Below are 24,600 nucleotides of genomic sequence, written 5' to 3'. Positions count from 1 at the left end.
GATTTCTAAGTATCTGATGAGTCAGATACGGTACTAGTATTCTGATCATAGGCCGATAAGTCACAAAATCAACTTTGCTGTTTCCTGTAAAACTGACGGCGGCGAAGAAAATACTGCTGTCTATACAGTTTTTGTTTGTAAGTATGAAGAAGAAGAAAGAATTTATATGGGATAAACAATTTGTCTGAAGGTTTACTTGCCTTCCAATCGTATATGAAACCGACTGCGAGGGAGAAATCGGAAACCGCAGATTTTCTCAGCAGAGCACATAATTTTCTTTCTCGCATTCGGTTTGAAGAAAAAAACTTTAGACCGAGCGAGGTGGCGCAGTGGTTAGACACTGGACTCGCATTCGGGAGGACGACGGTTCAATCCCGCGTCCGGCCATCCTGATTTAGGTTTTCCGTGATTTCCCTAAATCTCTCCAGGCAAATACCGGGATGGTTTCTTTCAAAGGGCACGGCCGACTTCCTTCCCCGTCCTTCCCTAATCCGATGAGACCGATGACCTCGCTGTCTGGTCTCCTTCCGCAAAACAACCAACCAACCAACCAAAAAAACTTTACATTATCGTTTAAAAATATATGCAGCTGATGTCCACCCGTATGTGTATTAGCGTATCGTGAAAACGGTGAAGCAACTCGATCAGCAAGTTTTCGAGGTTAAGACTTTTTCTTTCTATATTAAGTACTGAAAAACATACAGCCCGTACCAATCCTAATGTTTAATGGAGTCTTATGTACAAATACGAAGTAAATCGGTCAAGAACTTTTCGAGACTTGGTAACAACTTTTCCCCTTCATATATTACACATATATTTATGTATTACATATATGCTAAAAATATAGCATATGTGCATCAGTGTATCGCATTAAATTTTGAAGTAAATCGGTCTAGTACTTTTCGAGATTTTTGGTGACAATGTTAAACAACGACCTGTTTTTGTAAATAGTGGTGTAGATCACCCATCTTTCTTTATAAGTCACCCATATTTTTCTCAGAATTTCGAACATCTTGCACCATCTTACACTGTCGAACACTGTTTCAAGTCGCCATATCCTACGAACGTATCCTGATTTTTCTTCAGTCCTGCTTCCATTATCAGCCGCATCGTCAGAATTGGCTCTCTGGTGCCTTTACCTTCCCTAAAACGAAACTGATCGTCATCTGACACATCGCTAATTTTCTTCCATTTCCATTGCATATCCTCCGAAATTAAAAAAAAAAAGAACATCTCTTTCGGTGAGTGATTAGCAGCAAGGAGGGGAGCTGACATCAAGATAATTGTAAACGTGCATGCGAGAGCGGCGGGCGCGTTGCTCGGCTGGAGCTCCGCCCGCGCGGCCGGCCCTTGGCCGCTGCTGACTGCGCAGGCCGCCTCCGGCGCTGTGGCCAATATTGTCGACAGCAGCAAGGGGCCGCTCCGACTCCCCAGTCGATACCTCCTGCCCAATAACTTGACGCGTCGCTCCAATTTTGATGCCACTCTTGAGCGGTGCGGCTTAACTTACGACGAACTATTCATTATCAGAACTGTATTGCCGTGTATGTACCTTCCTGCAAGCAGAGAACTTACAGTAAGCATCAAGGATCACCGGCACGGTAGATCAGCATGTTCAGTCAGAGGGCTGACTGCCCTTTGTAATAAAAAAATTGAGCGAAGTATTAAATGATGAACGTAAAGGTGTCTCATCCGCCCAGATCAAATGCCGAGAACAGTGACGAACAAAATGGAGAGAGGGAGAGAGAGAGAGAGAGGGAGAGAAAGCATGGAAGAAGGAAAATCACTTGAGAAGAAGAAGAAGAACAATGTAAAATGTAACGAGAGTTTTTCAGCTTCTATATCGATAAACCTTCAAACACAAAGTAGACAAATGGGAAGTTACAGTAGAGCAACAAAAATAAAAGCTGTACAGTCCAAGTGGTCGGAAGAATGAAAACCTATTGGGACAACAAGAAGAACCTAAAGAAAAGTTGATTCAGTTATTTGCTTAAAGTCTTCCATTTTTTGGACGAATTCGCTAATGATAATAATAATAATTGCAAACTTAGTTCTCAATGAGGTAAAAGCCACGGGAAAACAGAAGTCCGTACACATTCCTCCAGTGGCAATATCAGATAGCAGTGTTGTCGCAATGTGGGTTGTGAAGACTCTATAGGTCCTTTCGCTGTTAGCGACTGCAAAGGTGCTCAACATCTGCAGATTAGTTCGTCGGCTTCTTGAAGAATATAGTTTACTTAAGATAACTTGCTATTTAAACCGTTTCATTACATCAGTGCCATTTAGAAATGAGTGATCCAGTAAGTAAACTAATAATAATTATTGTAATAATAGGAATAATAACTCGCAGCGAGTAAATATGTAAAAAGAAATCACACACCAAATTATGTTTCATCATTTACATCTACATACAAACTCGAAAACCCACAGAACAGTACATGGCGGAGGGAACTTCGTACGAACTTTTCGGTTTCTCTATGCCATTCGTGTAGTGAGTACGCGCCGTAATGTCTCATATCTTGTTCTGAAGATCACTACATGGTGACAGTACAATAATCACACAGCCTTCTTACAATACAGATTCTCTACATTTATTCAACAGTGTTTCCTCTTTGTTCCGACACCCATTTCTTTGGCGTCGCAGCTTTACGCTAGCACAAATCTGGTTTCTCTTCGCACAGACTTCTCAAATAAAAGCTACGTCTAACAACGGAACTACCAGATAAGGCGTTATCAGTACTGTAACTTCTGTCTTACTCTGCGAGACCTGATAGGAATTTTAAAAAGAAAAAGCAGTTATTAACAAGTAGGGGACGCAAAATAATAAAAGTGTGCAAAAATAAAGTGATACTATCACACGTACTTTGTTAATTGTTCAGACCGGCTGTTCTCGTAATGGTCTGTATGAATGAACCATTTCTTCAACTCCCCCCTCCCCTCACCACCCCAGAAAGAAGATATACACAGCCCATTTCTCATTGCTGATTCGAAGCACTAGCAACCGAAATAATAAACAAAAGTTATTATCAAACTGTCATGTTTTTCCAACTGATTGAGATTAGTTAATGCCTGATGATTGACTACTGTTATGACATGTACATATATGCTACGCAGTCACATATACCCGGCTAAAACACTCGATGCGTTGCGAGATCACTTTTAGCCACAAGCGAACAATAATTCTTTTTTTCTAAAATAGCCAGTCAGTGTAACTTTCCAATTGCAGTATTTAAAAACGACAACACAAGGTCAACGGGTCGTAGTGCGTCAGAACAGACAACCTTTCACATTAGCATTGAGAAGTTTTTCTTTCACGTCATCACTCTCCATAATTGTGTCATTCTATGTTCGTCTTTCGTAGCTACGCAACTGCTTCATCTTACATAAACCACAATCTGTTTTGCACGCGTGACCTAGTCTGTCTGCCCCTATCCTTTGTCCCCTCCGTTGCTCTCTCCTGCGCCAAGTTAATTGTTCCTGAGTGTCATAGAACATGTCCTGCGAACCTCTACTTCGCTCATACATTTTTATTTCGTATTATATCTGTCCACTTAACTGAAGCGGGTTTGTTTATAAAATAACTTTCTCTGCTACCAGTCACGGTCTTTATATTTTGCACGACTGCTGAGAGCTAGTGAACTTCAGCTTATTGACTTTTTCTGTGTTTGAACAAAGGTAGCATAAAAATTATTATTGGATTTCTTCACAATTAACCTTTCTGCTAAATCACGACTTTCTCTTATATACATTTTGTACGATGCGTTTCGGGAAATGATTCCCATTTTCAAGCGCGTTTCTGCGTGCTACATAATTTATTCGTGACGTTTCCGATGTGTGAGGTGCTGCATTGTTCTGTTCTTTTTACTGTAATGTATAAAAACTCCAAGTTTTTAATTTAATTAACGATCGATCTTTATACATCGTTAATAGCGAATTTCGAAAGAACTTCTACTTAGGATTTTTTTTTTTTGTCGTCCACCTGTGTAGAAACTCACACATATTAAAATTACACACAATTTTCTGTGTGCAGTTCACAACGACAATAACAAAAGTAGTAAAACAAAACTCTGGCAAATATGTTTTTACACATGGTCAACAGAGATAATGTTATACGTCGGCGACAGAGTATAATATGCCTACTATTCTTTTGTACAGAGAGTATCATGTTTTTATTCATGTATACCATGAAACATTTGAAGAAATCCACTGATTCACTCTCCAGTTTTTTGTTTAATATTTTACCTTCATATTTTTTGCAATGTGAATTTATTTCCAGTTCTTCCAACAGATCCCTTTTATAACCTTTATTTAGTCGGTGGAGTACTTTTACATTTTGCTCTACTTTACCAGACAGGCGTCAAATATTGTGTCTCTACACTGATAAGTCAAAACATTATGACCATCTGCTTAATAGCTTGTTTTTCTGTCTTTGGAACGAAATACATCACTAATTGTGCGTATCGGGGACCCGACAGTTTGTTGGTAAGATTGTGGAGGTATGTGGCATTACATGTCATCAAGCATGAAGTGTTGCAGGTGGTTCGCAGCTATCAGCGTGTCTTCTTCGATTGCTAACACAGGTCCCATGCAAGGGCAGCAGAATACCTGCCATAACAATACTGCTCCCACCAGCCTGCGTCCGTGGCACGCTGCGCGATTCGGGCCACCGTTCTCCTCGACGATGGCGTTTGTGCAGACAACCATCGACCTAGCATAGCAGAAATGTGATTCATCTTAAGAGCCGACACGTTTCAATTGATAGACGGTCGAATGCCGATGGTCCCGTCACCAACCGTAATTGACGATGTCGTTGGATCAACATGTGAACACGTTGGAGTGTTCTGCTGCGGAGCTTCATGTTCATCAATGTACGATGAACGGTGTGCTCCGTAACACTTGTGCATGCACCAGCATTGAGCTCTTTTGGCAGAGATACCACAGATCACGATCTTACAGAGCAGACAAGCCTCTGAACTCCACGTTCTGTGAAGAGTCTTGGACGTCCAACCATTTAGCGCCTAGTGGTAGTTTCACTGACTTCTTACTTCTTTCCGTGGATTCTCACGACAGTAGCATGTGAACATTTGACCAGTTTAGCCGTTTTCGAGGTACTCGTTCACAGGCTCTGCGTAATAATAATCTGCCCTTTGACAAAGTCACGAATCTCAATGGATTTCCTCATTTGTAGCCCATATCTCCCATCCGTGTCTGCTCCGCTTACATACTTCTGTTAACGCGTCACATGCCCATAACGACACCAGGCAGCATCCAACGTCGCAGTGGGCAGTGCTCATAATGTTTTGGCTCATCACTATATGTGGCTATTGCTGATGGCGTGAGTCTGTTGCATGTCTGTAAGCTTTATTGCGCTGAAGATACAATGACATCACAACAAATATGAAGACAAAGTGTTAAATTATAAATTGGAGTGTGAAGCAGTGATTTTGTTCAGATGCTTCAACAGTATACTTAAAATAATGATACATGGCAATACGTACCTTTGTAAATAATTATAAGCATAAAATGATCCATATTATTAAGATAAATACCGTTTACAAGGAAGAATAGTACATCACACTTTGAGGACGACGTGTAGCGTTATGTATGATGACTATGTGTAAAAATATCTGTTGTTTTTATACTTTTGCTAGTCTTATTGTGCACTATGATAAAGAATTGCTTGTTATGTTTAAGTTGTGTTAATTTCTGTATAGTAAACCAGATGAAAAACATAAATAGAAGTTCTTTCAAAATTCGTTATTAACTCTACATAAAGTTTGAGAGATAACTAAAAACTGTGTGTATTTTATACATTATAATAATGACGAAAGAAAAATTCATGACCTCACAGCGTCACGAATGAATGGCACAGCACACGAATAACGCTTTTAAAAATGGGAATCATGTCCCGAAACGCGTAGTGCAAAATATAAATAAAAAGAAACTCGTATCTTGTAGCAGCAAAAGTTATATTATAAACAAGCCCAATGCTTTAAAAGTCGCAGGAAGTCACCAACCATTTCTAAAGGATCAAATAAGAAAAAGGGTTCACTCAGTTTTTAATATTTGTCTATAATACCACGCATCAGAGTTTCCCAGTTTCTTGTCTGGATTTCCAGCATTCCACATTTGACTCCCATGCAATGCTGTACACAGTGCTTCTTCCTCAGTTTCAAATCAGCATCTAATACCAATGGTGCTCGCCTCTGCGGCAAATAACTTCCGATAAGATTCTTCAAGTTTTTTTGCCGGACAGAATACTCCATTAATTTTCGAGTCTGCTTCCTGAACAGGGATACTTCCTTTTTTGGCATTTCGGCTGTGGATCTTACATCCATTACCTAGGTGAGTGACCGACTCGTCTCGAAGACGATTGTGAGGTTCACAACCAAAAGATCGAAAGAACAAGTGTTGTTGTCCCGGATGCACACTCGAAAAATAATGGAAGACTTCTGATATGTTTCTTGCTTCGGCCGTTGTGTGCAATTTTGCTTCCTAGGTAAGATAACTCATTAGCTCTTTCCACTGCTTCGTAGCACGAGTTTTAATGTCAAGCAAGTTATTATTCTTCTTTCTACCACTCTTCATGACCACTGGGAATAGCAAGCGGAATGTATCTGATTTCTTCCGTAGGACATCCATGGTTGAAATCCATTAGAGGAAATGTCGCAATAAACGTACAATAATAATGGCAATGCCTGTAAACAGTTTTAACGAAATCGCCATAACCTGTCGCATACTGATGACCACTACAGATACAAAAGACCACTACCGATACAAACGATTGATAATCATCATAAAAGGTAGCATTATTTCAGTTTATTTGCTGCATTCCATCTCTGTACATGCACGTTGGAAAGTTATTAAAATTGATATAATTTTTTTTTTAAAGTGACAAAATAGATTTCAAATTGTCAAGATAGTCGTCAGGTGGGTGTTTACAGGTAGATAGTGCGCTGCCCTTAATACTGATATTTGCGCTGCTGCAGGAACTGGTATGTTGGTTGCCGTGTGAATAAGTGAAGAAATTGAGATTGACGGGAGGCGTGCTATGGTAGTCTACCTAGGTGCGATGACCAGTGTCCTGACGGCGTTGTGGTTAGCGCATCTGCCTAGTAAGCAGGAGACCTGCCTTCCAATCCCTCTCTGGTAGAAATTTTTAATTATTGATTTAAATCAATGCCCGCATCCAATGTTCGCAGACGATGTCTGTAATTTCATTGTGTCTTAAATCAAGTGTTAGGCTCTGGCGGTCACAAGTTTTCATTATCCCCTCTCCTCAAAGTATAATATTGGAAATTTGTGGTAAGGCCTTATGGGACCAAACTGCTGAGGTCATCGGTCCCTAAGCCTACACACTACTTAATCTAACTTATGCTAAGGTCAACACGCACACCCATGCCCGAGGGAGGACTCGAACCTCCGACGGAGAGAAGCCACGCGAGCCGTGACAATGCGCCCTAGACCACGCAGCCATGTAAAATATAACTTCCCAACACCCTCACATTTAAAGTGCCACAGATGCCTGTCACTAAAAAAAATAACAATACATTGGAAAAAATGTTGTATACAATCATAATAATTTGCTTACGTGAGTGATTAGTAACGTGATCTTCGTTTTAGGGGTGCCACTCCCGTCGCCTCTAATACCCACGCTTGGGGGAAACGTTGGCGCGTGGTGGAAAGAGTCAGGTTGTGGATGATATATCGAATTCTCGGAGGAATCGAGGTGCGCGGCGGTGGTCATCAATCGATAGTCGCCGCCTGCCACCTGCCGCCGTTGCTTTATCGCGGCTTCACGGCCCACTCAGCGGCTGCCTGGCTAACACTTTCAATAAGGCTCCGAGACGTTTCTCAAATTGCTGTTGGCATCGCCAAGGGCCCACTCGGCAGCCGCTTGCCGCGTGATAAGGTGGGTCTCGTAGCGATGAGATCTCCACCAGAGACGAGGCCGCTCATAGCCCCGGAGAAATGCTCTCCGTCACAAGGGCGCAGGTTTGGTTCGTGTTGAAACTAATACACCTTTTCTTTTAGTTATTGGAAACTTTGTGTGTGCCAAAACCTCTCGCTAGCAACTTGAAAGCAAGTACTTTCAAATTCCGATTGCAGTATCTGATCTTGCTACCCTACTTTTGCTACGAATGTAATTGTCAAATTTATTTTTTATGGATGTGATTCCAATTAATATAAACTGCATCTGACTATCTATAAATGACTGTAAAGAGTGACTATCAATAATACTCAGAATGACTTTATCATGAAACAATCACAGACAATGCTTAACTGTTGCGTAACGAAAACTGTGCCCTGCTAGAAAAATGCGTTTGCTGAATATATATGAAAATTAGTAAATGAAAACTGCTTCAAATATTGTTCATTTAGGACCTACAGTAGATTCTTAACTTGGGAACGGGTAAATCGGCTCTGCTCTGTCTGCTCTGCAAACGTGAAGAGCTGAATGAAGAGCTGTAATAAATCACTGCGAGGGAGTTTGCCTTTTTATCTTGTTTCTCTAGGCTTTTTTTTCGCAGATAACTCTTTTGAGGCCTTTTCAGAAATGATTATTACAGTTCACACAGTGGTGCAAGGCATGACAGTGCAACTCTTTACCAAACACATTTTTCATTCAAACAGTGAAGATAAACTTCAGTGAAATGTTTCTTAAGTAATTAAGAGGGTACTTTTCAAAAAAATTAAATACTTTTAGTAACTCAGAAAAGACATGTACTAACATGAACTATTACTTGTTCTTAGCATTACCACATACGTTAAATTGCTCTTTGTACACAGCCTTCAAACTGCATACCGAGCGAGGTGGCGCAGTGGTTAGCACACTGGACTCGCATTCGGGAGGACGACGGTTCAATCCCGTCTCCGGCCATCCTGATTTAGGTTTTCCGTGATTTCCCTAAATCGTTTCAGGCAAATGCCGGGATGGTTCCTTTGAAAGGGCACGGCCGATTTCCTTCCCAATCCTTCCCTAACCCGAGCTTGCGCTCCGTCTCTAATGACCTCGTTGTCGACGGGACGTTAAACACTAACCACCACCACCACCACCACCAAACTGCATAATATTTATCTTTGCCTTTCTTAATGAAATATTTTAACTAACATGGGAAGGAGAAAGCTAATTAGAATTCTTAACGTGTTACTGATAATTCACCCTGGATACCAACACATAGGTATTGTTAGACGCTAGGAGATCTTTACACTACAATAATTTCTGATTTAGTGCTTGCACCTAGTAAATTCAGTATAAATTACCTTGTTCCGAAAGTCTCGTTTTCGTACAAAATCATGTCAAAATAATTGTCTCTCCTCAGTCATATCAGGTAGCGCCTCAAACAAATTTCCTTTCTGTGTCGGACCTCCGCCATACAAGATCCAAATTCGCTTACACTATCGTCTGTTGATGTGTGATGTGATATTAATCAAACTGGATGCTTTAACACGGTACAACGATTTTCTTACTAGCCTCAGGCAATCTTGCCTTCGGAAAGTATTCCAATAGTTTAATTCTGATTCATCAGTTCCTTCCATGACCTCCCTTCATCGTCACGATTATGTTAATTTTCGTTTTCGGGGCAGGGTTTATTCTGTTGTCAATTTCAAAATTTTCCCCGTGAGTTGAGTGTTCGAAGAAATTTTAGGCTTTTAACCGGTCATCCTCAACTACGCTCCACGATATTTCGACTGCGCACCCGCCGGTCATCCTCAGCTGAACTATCGTAAACTGACCAATACGCCCTCCGTTTCGCAATATGTTGCTCTCTGTGAGTATTCTGGCCACGCGTGAAAATCATGCACCCGCGGAAGTCAGCTCTCTAGCGTACCCACTGGCTGTGGCCGTCGGCGCACTTTGTCATCTTCGATTTGAGCAAATTGTGAAGATGTCAGGATTCCACGCACTGTTCAGATGGTAGCCTCTGTCGCGGTTTATAAAAATTTCTCCAAAGCATTTTCACGGATGCCTTAATAATGGAGTCCCAAAAATGTTGCTGTGGCCAAAATTATTGTTTTGTCATACTCCATTGATTGTCCGTTGAAGATGCAATATTTGACAGTGGCAGAAATGCTTGGTTGCAGAAGGCGCGTGCAGCGCTGGTGTTCGGTGCAGCGTTGTTCCACAGTCCGCGTGGTTTGGCCTACATACCAAACTGGCAAAGTACTTTGTAAACTCAAGCCTTCCGCGATCACAAATTGCCCTTCAGTGATGCCGCAATCTTAGATGGTGGACGGAAAATCACTTTCGCATGAAAATTAAGGAATATTCTTGGCATTTTAAACGAAATATTCCCAATAGAAGGAGAGAAACTAGAGATTTGACAGATGTGCTCTTTTCTTTATGCATGTCCTGGTTCTTGGTTTTAAGTTATACTGCTCTGTTAATCTACCGTGTAGAATATTCATTTTCCGAGAACAGTCTTTAGGTGAGAGAGCCCTTTAGGCAACGTGTGTGCATCAGAGTGTCAGTTCTGTGTACAAGTTACGCACACTGATAATTTGCGATGAGTGATGACACCTCGATGATAGTAAATACATGTCCGTATGTGCGGGCTTGCTTACTAAATTCGCCAGAGAGTCATCATTTTAATGTCTAACCAAAACATCCCAGAAAGGCAGGCAGCTGTCTTTCTCTAATTCCATAGTAAACTGCGTATTCTCATGGATGGAGTTGAGGTGACGGAAAAATTGCAGGAATTACGCCTTATGCAAGACACCTCTGTAGTTTTATTTTCACCCAGACATGTGTCAGCACTATTTGTGCTATCTTCAATGTGTTTATTTGTTTATTTTTCGTCTCACATGAAGCTATGGATGTTTATGCTAGTAACTCAGATCTACAGCTTGTCATAGTTTTGATGTTATGGTGTTTTTACTTTGTTCGTGTCAAAGTAAAACGCTTATTTCTGAGACCGGTTGGAACAGCGAGTGGCTCAAATGGCTCCGAGCACTATGGGACTTAACATGTGAGGTCATCAGTCCCCTAGAACTTAGAACTACTTAAACCTAACCAACCTAAGGACATCACACACATTCATGCCCGAGGCAGGATTCGAACCTACGACCGTAGCAGTCGCGCGATTACGGACTGATGCGCCTAGAACCGCTCGGCCACCGCGGCCGGCTACAGCGGGTGAAAAGTAACAATTAACATCACCGGTAGGTCTACATAATGTAATTGCGAATGAATGGCTTCAGCTAGATATCCCATACCTCTTCCTAGACACTGTCGAGGCCCGTAGCGGTGTGTTAGAGTGATATTTCCGGTGGGCTTATGTCAGGTAGCAGCTTTACTGGGCGTCCAGCTGGACTTTCCCCTGTATCCCGAGCTCGAGATGAATGGCAGCGGCCGTTCCCAGTGCCGGCCGGCTTTGGGAAGGCCGGCAGAGCTCCCGGCGTGTGCAGGTGGCGAGTGTAGGCCGCGTCTTCCGGGGCGGCCGGCGGCGGCGGCAGACGGGAAGCGGAGCGGCGCAGGCGGAAGGTGACGGCTTTATTGGCCGCGTTGTGGCTGTCAGGCAAACAGCGCTGGGAAAACCCCGCCGCGGGCACACGCCGCTGGGGCCGGAGCCCGCCTGTCTCTGCGGCTCCCGACCTCCCACCGGGACTGCAGCCGCCCCTCTGTTCCACGGCTCTCCACGCGACGACGCAATGCACGCCTGGCCAACGGTGCTCACAGTGCGCACTGAAATTTGGGCTGCGTTTGAAATTCTTTAAAAAGATAGGCGTGGGTACTTCCTTGCACTTCACGCTACATTGGAACTATCTATATTCCAAGAACCATAGCACTTCAACATCATATTACTCTGGGAATATGTTACACGTGTCTCCTTTAGCGTCAACTTAAATAATGTTAGTATCACTGGTAATTTGCTTTCTTTATACCAATAGTCACAAGGGAACCTCACATAGCCGGCCGGTGTGGCCGAGCGGTTCTACGCGCTCCAGTCTGGAACCGCGCGACCGCTACGGCTGCAGGTTCGAATCCTGCCTCGGGCATGGATGTGTGTGATGTCCTTAGGTTAGTTAGGTTTAAGTAGTTCTAAGTTCTAGGGGACTGATGACCTCAGAAGTTACGTCCCATAGTGCTCAGAGCCATTTGAACCAAGCCATTTTTCTTCTCAAGCAGAAAACACACACACTCACACAAGCACAACTGACAAGCCGGACTCGGCAGCCTGACCCAGTGTTCATGTCTGTGAAATGTGTTTATTTTCTACTTTAGTAGAAGGCCTTTTGGCCAACAGCTCAAGTGTACAGCAATCTTTTTGTTGTGCCTTTCTGCGAGTGAACGTGTCCTCCATATGGTCAGTAGCAATCTAACTTTTCATAACATTTCCTGTCCGCCCCGATAGCGCCGGCAGGGTAGCTCAGCGTGTTCGGTCAGAGAGCTGGTTGGCCTCTGCAACAAAAAACTGAGTGGAAGGATCAACAAACGAACTTTAACGCGTGTTATGTGGCGTCCGCAACGACCAAACCCAACGATCAACAACAACAACAACAAAAAAGAGAGCTGAGTGGTCAGCGTGACGGACTGCCATCCTACGGGCCCGGGTTCGATTCTCGGCAGGGTCGCGGATTTTCTCCGCTCAGGGACTGGGTGTTGTGCTGTCTTCATCATCATTCCATCCCCCTCCGACGCGCAGGTCGCCCAATGTGGCGTCGAATGTACGAGGGCAGTTCAATAAGTAATGCAACACATTTTTTTTCTGAAACAGGGGTTGTTTTATGCAGCATTGAAATACACCAGGTTATTCCCCAATCTTTTAGCTACACAACACTATTTTTCAACGTAATCTCCATTCAATGCTACGGCCTTACGCCACCTTGAAATGAGGGCCTGTATGCCTGCACGGTACCATTCCACTGGTCGATGTCGGAGCCAACGTCGTACTGCATCAATAACTCCTTCATCATCCGCGTAGTGCCTCCCACGGATTGCGTCCTTCATTGGGCCAAACATATGGAAATCCGACGGTGCGAGATCGGGGCTGTAGGGTGCATGAGGAAGAACAGTCCACTGAAGTTTTGTGAGCTCCTCTAAGGTCTTGCGTTGTCATGAAGAAGGAGAAGTTCGTTCAGATTTTTGTGCCTACGAACACGCTGAAGTCGTTTCTTCAATTTCTGAAGAGTAGCACAATACACTTCAGAGTTGATCGTTTGACCATGGGGAAGGACATCGAACAGAATAACCCCTTCAGCGTCCCAGAAGACTGTAACCATGACTTTACCGGCTGAGGGTATGGTAGGGGAGTGGGTGTGGCGCCACTCCATTGATTGCCGTTTTGTTTCAGGTTCGAAGTGATGAACCCAAGTTTCATCGCGTGTAACAATCTTTGACAAGAAATTGTCACCCTCAGCCACATAACGAGCAAGCAATTCCGCACAGATGGTTCTCCTTTGCTCTTTATGGTGTTCGGTTAGACAACGAGGGACCCAGCGGGAACAAACCTTTGAATATCCCAACTGGTGAACAATTGTGACAGCACTACCAACAGAGATGTCAAGTTGAGCACTGAGTTGTTTGATGGTGATCCGTCGATCATCTCGAACGAGTGTGTTCGCACGCTCCGCCATTGCAGGAGTCACAGCTGTGCATGGCCGGCCCGCACGCGGGAGATCAGACAGTCTTGCTTGACCTTGCGGCGATGTTGATACACGCTTTGCCCAACGACTCACCGTGCTTTTGCCCACTGCCAGATCACCGTAGACATTCTGCAAGCGCCTATGAATATCTGAGATGCCCTGGTTTTCCGCCAAAAGAAACTCGATCACTGCCCGTTGTTTGCAACGCACATCCGTTACAGACGCCATTTTAACAGCTCCGTACAGGGCTGCCACCTGTCAGAAGTCAATGAAACTATACGAGACGAAGCGGGAATGTTTGAAAATATTCCACAAGAAATTTCCGGTTTTTTTCAACCAAAATTGGCCGAGAAAAAAAATGTGTTGCATTACTTATTGAACTGCCCTCGTAATAAGACCTGCACCAATGCGGCTGGACCTGCCCCAGGTCATTTCCGGACGTGGGTTCCTATTTAAAGCATTACGTACTCACTTTACGGAAATTTCTGAATACTGTATGTATGATCCGAGCAGCTATGACCACTGGCCACCAAGAGGCTGAATATCGCTCGGTGGCATTGTGGACACGTGAGCGATAAGGAAAGTGTAGAGGCGGAGCAGAAACGAATAGGAAACCATTCTAACGACGATGCTGGTCGCAAAGGGGAATTCCGCTAATATAAGGGACTTCGGTAAAGGGCAGATGGATAGCCCGGCGCCAGTGAACGAACATATCGGAAACGCGGTAGCTGGTCGGCTGTTTGCGTGCTAGTGTTGTCAGCTTATATGGAAAATAGATAAGAAGGTTGGTAACGTGAATGGGCGACAAGGTGATGGAAGTCTGTGCTTCATCACAGAACCTGGTCAGAGGCTCGTTACTGTGGAAAGCAGCATAGGCGGCTATCTACGGTTCGGGGAGGATGCTAGGAAACTCACGTCGATGTCTTGGCCACCAAATTCGCCTCATCTGGAACGCCTCCCGGGTCCTACCAGACGCCAGCTCCTCCCGTACAAAGCACCGGCCCGTAATTTGCGGGAACTGGGTGACCTGTGCGTGCACATCTGGTGGAACAGGCCAGCGGAAACCAGTCAAGGATTGTAGAATCCGCTTCATGCAGAACCGCTGCTGTATTGCATTCCAAATGGGAACCAACCCTGAAACGTCCCCTCAGAAAAATTAATGAATTACTGTGCTGATAAACATATTACGTTATTTGATTTTCAAACAGCTGAGCAGAACTGAACGTACTCACACATTTCTCTCTTTACTTATTCTGATCAACACTAAACTGACACACAATATTTTTAGCGCAACGCAATCTGACTTACAAAAATCCCTACAAAAGAATGGCCCTGACTAACAATAACCTATACCTTTCATGACTCACGGCACAAAAATCTTCGTTACTCAAACTACTGCAATACAGAGAGCATCAATACTGCCAGCTAAATAAAAGATTCTAACTACTGAAGGCACTAACAACTGATAGACATAGTTAGCAAATGAAAGATTTTGATAGAGAACAAACAATGTATTTACCTTAAAAATATTCAAAAGTCATCATATATATATATATATATATATATATATATATATATATATATATATATATATATATATATATATCAGCTCATGATATCCAATATTACAAATTTACTCTTTGTGATGGACACATGTCCAGATCGTCCGCTCTCAAAATTCTGCGATCTCTCTCCCCACATCCACCACTGCTGGCGGCTCACCTCCAACTGCGCAATGCTACGCGCTGTTCACATCCAACAGCCCAACACTACAATAGCGAATATTCCAACAATGCCTACCAGCCACAGACTGCACACAGCACAGCCAGTGATTTCCATACAGAGCGCTACGTGGCGTTACCAACATAAAAACCTAAACAGCCCACTTACAACACGATACTAAGAAGGTGGTCATAAAGTTGTCTTGTCACAATTCCTATTACAGACGTCTATGGGTTTGAGAAGTGAATTAGTAGATAAAGTTTTGATAAGGTTCTCATGCCCGGCTGTTTATGGCTTGGATGCAATATAAGTTTGAAGATCGGATCGCTTTCAACTCTCCCGGATCTGATGAGCTCTGATCTGGGTGCCCTACAGGAGCCCATAACATGGGACAGTGTTTCGACTACTCGTCGTTGGGTCCTCTTCTACGTGACGAAGGACGTCCTCTTCAAAGTCGAGAGTGCGACGGGTTCGTGGAGCACCACAGTCAATACTCTCAGTTGCGAACGTTCCAGTCTCTCGCAGCCATTGTTGTAGTCAGAAAAAAATGGTATGTGACGTCATAATTACAACAGGGACTGACGTGGGCATCCTCTTAATTGGTGAGCGTACCGTGAAGGGGAAGATTTGAAACTGATTCTATTTTCAAACTTATTTGATGTCCAAACGGTACAGCGCTGCACGGAATTGCCTGCTGCTGGCTTGTTGCCTCTGGCATACGAGTGTTTCTGCGGGCCGCTCGACCGCTGCGCGCGTCGGTCCACTTGCACGTACGACGTGACGTCAGGCGGCGCGGCTGATTGCAGCGGCGCCTGCGCCCCGCGGACCGGAAGCGGCCGTCTGCCCGGCGCTGGCGCCAGTAGCCGAGCCGCGCCACTCCGCTCCCACCGTCGACCCTCGCAGCGCCCTCGTGACCGCCCGAGGGCACACGGTGGCACCTCTCTACACCCTCGTACCTCGCGCTCTAGCAGTATTACTCACACGCCTTAAAACCTGACAGAGAAGTCGCAGTTCGCTACTCTATCCTGTGCAAGATTCTTCATCTCCCAGTACTTACTGCAACCTACATCCTTTTGAATCCGCTTATTGTATTCATCTCTTGGTCTCCCTCTACGATTTTTACCCTCCACGCTGCCCTCCAATGCTAAATTGGTGATCCCTTGATGCCTCAGAACATGTCCTACCAACCGGTCCCTTCTTCTTGTCAAGTTGTGTCACAAATTCCTCTTCTCCCCAATTCTATTCAATACCTCCTCATTAGTTATGTGATCTACCCATCTAATCTTCAGCATTCTTCTGTAGCACCACATTTCGAAAGCTTCTATTCTCTACTTGTCCAAACTATTTATCGTCCATGTTCAACTTCCACATATGGCTACACTCCATACAAACACTTTCAGAAACGACTTCCTGACACTTAAATCTATACTGGATGTTAACAAATTTCTCTTCTTCAGATACGATTTCCTTCCCATTGCCAGTCTACATTTTATATCCTCTCTACTTCAACCATCATCAGTTATTTTGCTCCCCAAATAGCAAAACTCCTTTACTACTTTAAGTGGCTCATTTCCTAACCTAATTCCCTCAGCATCACCAGACTTAATTCGACTACATTCCATTATCCTCGTTTTGCTTTTGTTGATGTTCATCTTATATCCTCCTTTCAAGACTGGAAATAATCTTGCAAAACCAAAGTAACATCTGAGGTTCCACAAGGTCCTCAGCTGCTGTCAGTCTACGTAAACGGTTTCAGACGATGCTTTCGTTTACCATCAAGCGTAGTCATGAGGTTCAAAGCCAATTGCAAAATGTTGTAGACAAGGTATGTGTATGGTGGGAAAAATGCCAATAATAAGTGAGGTCATCCGTATGAGTACTAAAGAAATCCGTTACATTTTGAGTACTCGATGACTCACAAAAACGTAAAGGCTGTCGTTTCGGCCGAATACTTGGAGATTATAACAACGAAAAACTTAAATTGGTAATATATCGTAGAAAAAGTTGTAGGGGAGACCAACCAGAGACATTTTAGGCAGAGCACTTAGAAGATGCAATAAGTCTAACGTAGGGACTAACTACACTACACTTGTCTATTCTTTTCTGGAGTATTGTTGCGTGGTGTGGAATCCTTACCAGATATGATTCATGAACGACGTCGAAAAAGTGCAAAGGAGCAACTCGTTTTATATTATCGCGAAGTAGTGGAGAGACTGTCACTGACATTATATGCGACTTGGGGTGGCAGTCATTAAAACAAAAGCGAGATATTTTCACGAAATTTTAATCACGAGCTTTCTTCTCCGAATGTGAAAATAAGTCGCTGACTCCCTCCTACAAAGAGAAAAATGAACATCGGAATAAAATTAGTGAAATCAGAGCACGCACGGGGGAATTTAGATGTCCATCTTTCCCCAATGCTATGCGCCAGCGGAACTGTCGAGAAAGAGATGATGAAGCATATTCATTACGGATGTTTAAGAACTCACAACTGGTTATTCAATAGAAATACAGAAAACAGCTACTAATCACCGTTATGAAACACTGGCTTATTTCAGAAACTGGTTTTCGAACCTTTTAAGCCTCAATTTCAGATGGTTCACGTGAAAGTTACATGACTTTTTTCGTCGTGTAATGGTGGGTACTGGCTCTCTGACAACGAGATAGAAGATACTTTAATGTATCGTCGTGATTAATGTTCAATTGGCGATTTGCATCCAAAAATGAATTCTGTACTGGAAGTTTTTCTTTGAAAAACTCTGCAAAAAAGTGTAAATTGTTAAGTAATCGTCTTTACAGCAGAGTACAGGATATATGGCTAATGAGTTAAAATTCTGTGCGGTCCTGGACTCAACTTGGATCTTTGGATTACGCGGGAAACGCTTTACCGACTGAGGTAACTAAGCACTCCTCATGGTTAACAAAAACCCTCAAAGTATTATTGCATCTCAGTCCCATATTATTTCGCCTATATGCATATACTGAAAGAAAAAGATTTTTTTTTTTTACTTTATAACATCCATAAATGTAAAAGTTAACCACATGCAATAATAAATAATAATTTATGAAAACCACTCAGGTCAGCTTTCCTAACGTGTAAATGCGAGTGTGTTGGTTTTTCACTAATGCAAATGGTAAATACACTGTTGATGAAAGATGGCTATCGTCGTAAAATTATTATTTACATATTTAAATTTCATATGACATTTCAGTCTCAAAAAATGTTGTCCATTTCGTTTCCTTCACCGCTAAATGAGAAATTGAAGTACATGTAAACTGGCGTTTTAGCCCCAAACTTATCAGAGATAAAAACAGAAGTAAAAATACAAAGGCGCGCTGAAAAGTAATGGCTCCAAATTTTTTTAAAGAGTTTTCACATAAAAGATTAAGAGCTATTACTTTTCAGCAGCCCCTCGTATTTTGACTGAAGCCTGTATGTTAGTAACAAATAGTTAAACTTATATCGTCTATGTTGGCCTGTAATTCGTAGCTGTGATTGTTTACGATGTTTTTTCACTAGTCTTCTGGTGGGTTTGATGTGATCAGCTAGGACTTCCCCTCCAATGTAAACCTGTACTCAACGTCACCTACTATTTGTTGAAGATACTCCAGTCGCTGTCTTCCCGTACAGCTTCTACTCTCTACAGCTTCCTCAAGTAACATGGCAAGTTATACTTGTTATCCTAACACATGTCCTTTCGTCCTATACCTTGCTCTTGTCTGCCTTTTCCACGTTTTCCTCTTCTATCTGATTCTGCAGAGAATTCCCTCATTTATTACCATTACACGAAATTTTCAATGTCTTTCTACAGCATCACATCTGAACTGCTTCGATTCTCTTCTGTTTCGGTTGTCCCGCAATCCATGTTTCACCACCCTACAATGCTGTGCTCCAAACACATATTCTAAGAAATGTCTACCTTAGTTTAAGGTCGATGTTTGATACTAGTAGACTCCTTTTGGATAGGAATGCCACGTTTGGCTGCAGTAGTTCGCTTTTTATGTTCCTTTTCTACTGTTTCCAATTAGGTCGTTAAATTTATCGTTTGTCTTAAATGTGTTACTCCTCGTCACTTCGTCTTTCTTTGGTTTACTCTCAGACAATATTCTATGCTTAATAGGCTGTTCATACGATTGAATGTGTTCTCCTTACTTCCATTGTCATCAAAGAATCTTATCACTAATAACCTTTCAGGCTAAATTTTAATACTACTTTTAAACTTTTCTTTTATTTCCATCACTGTATTTTCGCTTTATAGATGTAGACGTACATATAGATATAGACTGAACATTAGAGATCAAAGACTAACCCGCTGTGCCAGCCGGAGTGGCCGTGCGGTTCTAGGCGCTACAGTCTGGAGCCGAGCGACCGCTACGGTCGCAGGTTCGAATCCTGCCTCGGGCATGGATGTGTGTGATGTCCTTAGGTTAGTTAGGTTTAATTAGTTCTAAGTTCTAGGCGACTGATGACCTCAGAAGTTAAGTCGCACAGTGCTCAGAGCCATAACCCGCTGTCTTAACCCTTTCCAATCCGAACATTTCGTTCTTAGCTATTTTGCATATTGTATATTACCTGTCTTTCCCTATAGCTTACACTTATTTCCCTAGTAATTCGGAACATTTTACACAATTTTCGCTGTCTAATGCTTTTCCGAGGTCACCAAATGATGTAGTGTGTTGATATTTCTTAAGTCTTGCGCCCTTTCATTGAGTCAACGTCAGAAGTGTGCCGCGTGGAGTGGCCGCGTGGTTTGAGGCGCTATGTCACGGACTGCGCGGTCTCTCCCGCCGAAGGTTCGAGTCCTCCCTCGGGCATGTGTGTGTGTGTGTGTGTGTGTGTGTGTGTGTGTGTGTGTGTGTGTGTGTGTTGATCTTAGCGTAAGTTAGTTTAAGTAGTGTGGTGTAAGTGTAGGGACCGATGACCTCAGCAGTTTTGTCCCTTAGGAATTCACATACTTCAGAAGTGCCTGTCTGATACCTTGACCTTTCCTAAAGCCAAACAGATCGTCATCTGACGCATCCTCGGTTTAATTTTCTGTTATTTATGATGTGAAAAGATATTAAAGCACTCTGTTTATGTCAGTTTCATCATCCTCCACAACATCCTCTGAGGGCTTACACCCCCTATCCGTCCACTGATTCAGTTGAATATGATGTTGTAAGCCCTCGAAGTTTGTCGTGGAAGATAATGAAAATGACAGATACAGATAACTGAAGAGTGGAAATGTCAAACGTTCTAAGTGTTATGTCTTACATTTGTCGGGAGAGTTAATAAACAATGTGTCTCATCACTGCCAATAATAGTGAGAGTAGTAGGAAAGAAATTATTACGAACGGTGTAGGTGCAGTAATAGGGAAGTGATTGGTTCTAAGTGCCAATAATAGAGCTTCTCTTTTAAGAGCCATAAATTTTGGGATACTAGTTTTATTTGTGGTAGTAGAAGTACAGAAATGCAGCAGTAAGTTTATAACTGGTAGAACTGTAGTCAACAAAAAATCTTTTGTTGCATAATTTAAAGTTTATGAAGAGAGTAACAAAATTAGATTCAAGGAAAAAATCTCGCGGTTTTGACTTCTTTTTGCTACACATCTCCATTCTTGGGATCGGATGAGGCAAAGGTTAGTGGAGAACTCAGTCTGCTGTTCAGGAAGAAATGGCAACATGGTCGACAAGTCTTTCTGTTTTGCATCTGACAAACATGGGTATTCTTTCAGATGAAGTATCAAGTTAAGAATTTTTATGAGTATGACGCACGTTTATCATGTTGTATTTGGAGATCTTACATCTCTGTATTAACAACAATGTTTCAGCAGCATCTTTAAAATGAAAGAAGTCAGTATATTTATTAGAATTACGTGGAGTGGGTTCATAGCTTTAGCTGACTCAACAATCTTGGGGAACAAAGACTTTAATGCATGGCACTCGGAACTCTAGAGGAAAGCACTGCTTGGCAGAAAGCCCATGCACGACCTAGCAAAGAATTTTGGGAAAGTTTTATCCATGTTTTGGTATTTGGAACAGGTCTAGAGACATGCAACAGAGTGCTGAGAACACAATAGCACTGAAGATACGTTTTGCGAAAAAATGGAACTTACGAAGTGTGACATTTCCGCTCTTCAATTGTTCTTGTCTGCCATTTTGTAGTAGTTCGTTGCTATTACCCATAGAGACGCAATTTGTGTGGAGGACGGCGGTTGCGTGCGGCGCTGAGAGGAGGCGTGGTGTTGCAGTCTCGCGGCTGATGGGGTCGTCTGCGGCGACGGCGAGCATGAACATGAACATGGGCAACATGGCCGGACTGTCGACGTGCAGCGTCACGGCCGACACCAAGCCCATGCAGTTCCCGCTGGCGCAGCGCCGCAAGCGGAGGGTGCTCTTCACGCAGGCCCAGGTGCGTCCGCCGCTCTCGCCGAAGCGCCACTGTTGCGTGTTTCTAAGCCACCTCTGTGGCATTGTGTGCTGGGCCGACATTCCAATTCGTCACTCCTTTCCCTCCGTACAACATCCCGCATGTCAAAGGCGACTCCCACTCCGCCTTACAATGTCATTATCAAGCGTTTCAGTTCGGCGTACCGGCGTCACGTTTGAATTTAAGTCGACCCTTCAGAGAATGATTCTTCCGAGGTCTTCCTCTTCCTTTCATCCACAAAATATTTCCATCCACTATGGTGGTGGAGAAATCATTGTTGCGCTTGGTGTGACCACTGAAATTAGCTTTTCTCTTTGCTATGGTATTGACCAATTCCCTTATTACATCTGCTTTCTTGAGGACCAATTCGTTCGGCTTTTTCCCTCTCCAGCCCACATTCACACAATATACAGTTTCAGATACCTCTGCTCCAAAAAATCAACAGCCCAAATAACATTGCAGACGTTTTTTCAAAATTTTTGTTTGAAGCAAACTGAGTAGGCACCGTCAACCCGTGCCCCCTCCAAAAAATTCAAAAGACATGCTACCTTTTCTGGAATCGTTCTCTAGTCTCTCCTTGCCATCTCATCGTACTACCCGTCAACCGTCGGTTGTTTCCGCTGTCGAAAACCAGAGGACAACCAGCATTTACGGAACAATGGTTGTGGACACGTACACTACTGGCCAATCAAATTGCTACACCAAGAAGAAATGCACATGATAAACGGGTATTCATTGGACAAATAGAACTGACATGGGATTACATTTTCACGCAGTTTCGGTGCATAGATCATGATTAATCAGCATCCAGAACAACCACCTCTGGCCGTAATAACGGCCTTGATATGCCTGGGCATTGAGTCAACCAGAGCTTGGATGGCGTGTACAGGTACAGCTGCCCATGCAGCTTCAACACGATAACACAGTTCATCAAGAGTAGTCACTGGCGTATTGTGACGAGCCAGTTGCTCGGCCACCATTAACCAGACGTTTTCAATTGGTGAGATATCTGGAGAATGTGCTGGCCAGGGCAGCAGTCGAACATTTTCTGCATCCAGGAAGGCCATTACAGGACCTGCAACATGCGGTCGTGCATTATCCTGCTGAAATGTAGGGTTTCGCAGGGATCGAATGAAGGGTAGAGCCACGGGTCGTAACACGTCTGAAATGTAACGTCCTCTGTTCAAAGTGCCATCAATGCGAACAAGAGGAGACCGAGACGTGTTACCAATGGCACCCCATACCATCAAGCCGGATGATGCGCCAGTGTGGCGATGACGAATACACGCTTCCAATGTGCGTTCACCGCGATGTCGCCAAACACGGATGCGACCATCATGATGCTCTAAACACAACCTAGATTCATCCGAAAAAATGACGTTTTGCCATTCGTGCACCCCGGTTCGTCGTTGAGTATACCATCGCAGGCGCTCATGTCTGTGATGCAGCGTCAAGGGTAAACGCAGCCATGGTCTCCGAGCTGATAGTCAATGCTGCTGCAATCGTCGAACTGTTCGTTCAGATGGTTGTTGTCTTGCAAAAGTCCCCATCTGTTGACTCAGGGATCGAGATGTGGCTGCACGATCCGTTATAACCATGCGGATAAGATGCCTGTCATCACGACTGCTAGTGATACGAGGCGTTCCGTATTACCCTCCTGAACCTACCGATTCCATATTCTGCTAACAGTCATAGGGTTTCGAGCAACGCGAGAAGCAGTGTCGCGATACGATAAACCGCAAGCGCGACAGGCTACATTCCGACCTTTATCAAAGTCGGAAACGTGATGGTACGCATTTCTCCTCCTTACACGAGGCATCACAACAACGTTTCACCAGGCAACGCTGGTCAACTGCTGTTTGTGTATCAGAAATCGGTTGGAAACTTTCCTCATGTCAGCACGTTGTAGGTGTCGCCACCGGCGCCAACCTTGTGTGAATGCTCTGAAAAGCTAATCATTTGCATATCACAGCATCTTCTTCCTGTCGGTTAAATTTCGCGTCTGTAACACGTCACCTTCGTGGTGTAGCAATTTTAACGGCCAGTAGTGTATTACGAAATTACTCATCGTAGGATCGCTTTACTCGGAACGTTTACAAAAATTTACATATTGCAGTAATGTATTACATTTGTGGCTGTTGTACAAAGTATGAAAATGGAAAGGCAATAAAATGGGAAAATTGGGAGCGCCATGTTTAAGGGGGGGAAATAAATAATAATATTCTACACCTACATCTATATCTATACCCCGAAAGTCACCTTGCGGCGTGTCGCGGAGGGTACTTTGTGTAGCAGTATCGTTTTCCCCTTTCCCTGTTCTAGTCGCGAATGGTTCGCGGGAAGAACCAATGTTGGTTGTGGACTGGAATCTCTCTAATTTTATCTTCATGTTCTTCTCGCGAAATATACGTACAAGAAAGCAACATATTGGTTGATTCTTCTAGGAACGTGCACTCCCGGAGCTTTTGACATAAACCATGCCACATGCAGAACGGCTCTCTCGCGTCGCCTGCTACTGGAGGTGAATCAGCAGCTCCGTGACGCTCTCGGACATACTAAATGAACCTGCAACGAAACGCGCTGCTCTTACGTGGATCTTTTCCGTTTCCCCTATCAATCCTATGTGGTACGAAACCCAGAATGACGAGCAATATTCAAGTTTTGGTCGAACGAAGGTTTTGTAAGCTACCTCCTTTGCTGGTGGACTAAATTCCCTTACTGCTTCCAGTGATTGTTCTGCAACTATGCAAGCATACAGTAATGCGTCTGTTTGCCTGTTTATGCACCATACTCTACATTTGTTTATAGTCCGTCCAGCGTCAATCCGTCGTAGGTCTTCCTCCATTTTGCTACATTTTTATAGCATCCACACTTCGCTGTA

General features: G+C 43.5%; 1 protein-coding gene across 1 annotated transcript in view; it reads left to right on the top strand.

Annotated features, from left to right (window-relative positions):
* LOC124585675 (homeobox protein Nkx-2.1-like) overlaps positions 1-24,600 on the top strand; it is a 329,681-nt gene that overhangs the window by 130,219 nt on the left and 174,862 nt on the right. The window contains exon 5 of the mRNA XM_047131393.1: positions 21,541-21,701. Within this exon, the coding sequence (XP_046987349.1) occupies positions 21,541-21,701 (161 nt within the window). The remainder of the gene's footprint in view (positions 1-21,540; positions 21,702-24,600) is intronic.

This window comes from Schistocerca americana, chromosome 1 (genome assembly GCF_021461395.2).
Source record: "Schistocerca americana isolate TAMUIC-IGC-003095 chromosome 1, iqSchAmer2.1, whole genome shotgun sequence".
In the NCBI taxonomy this organism is placed as follows: Eukaryota; Metazoa; Arthropoda; class Insecta; order Orthoptera; family Acrididae; genus Schistocerca; species Schistocerca americana.
The sequence above is the reverse complement of the archived record's forward strand: the minus strand, read 5'-3'. Positions and strand labels throughout refer to the sequence as shown.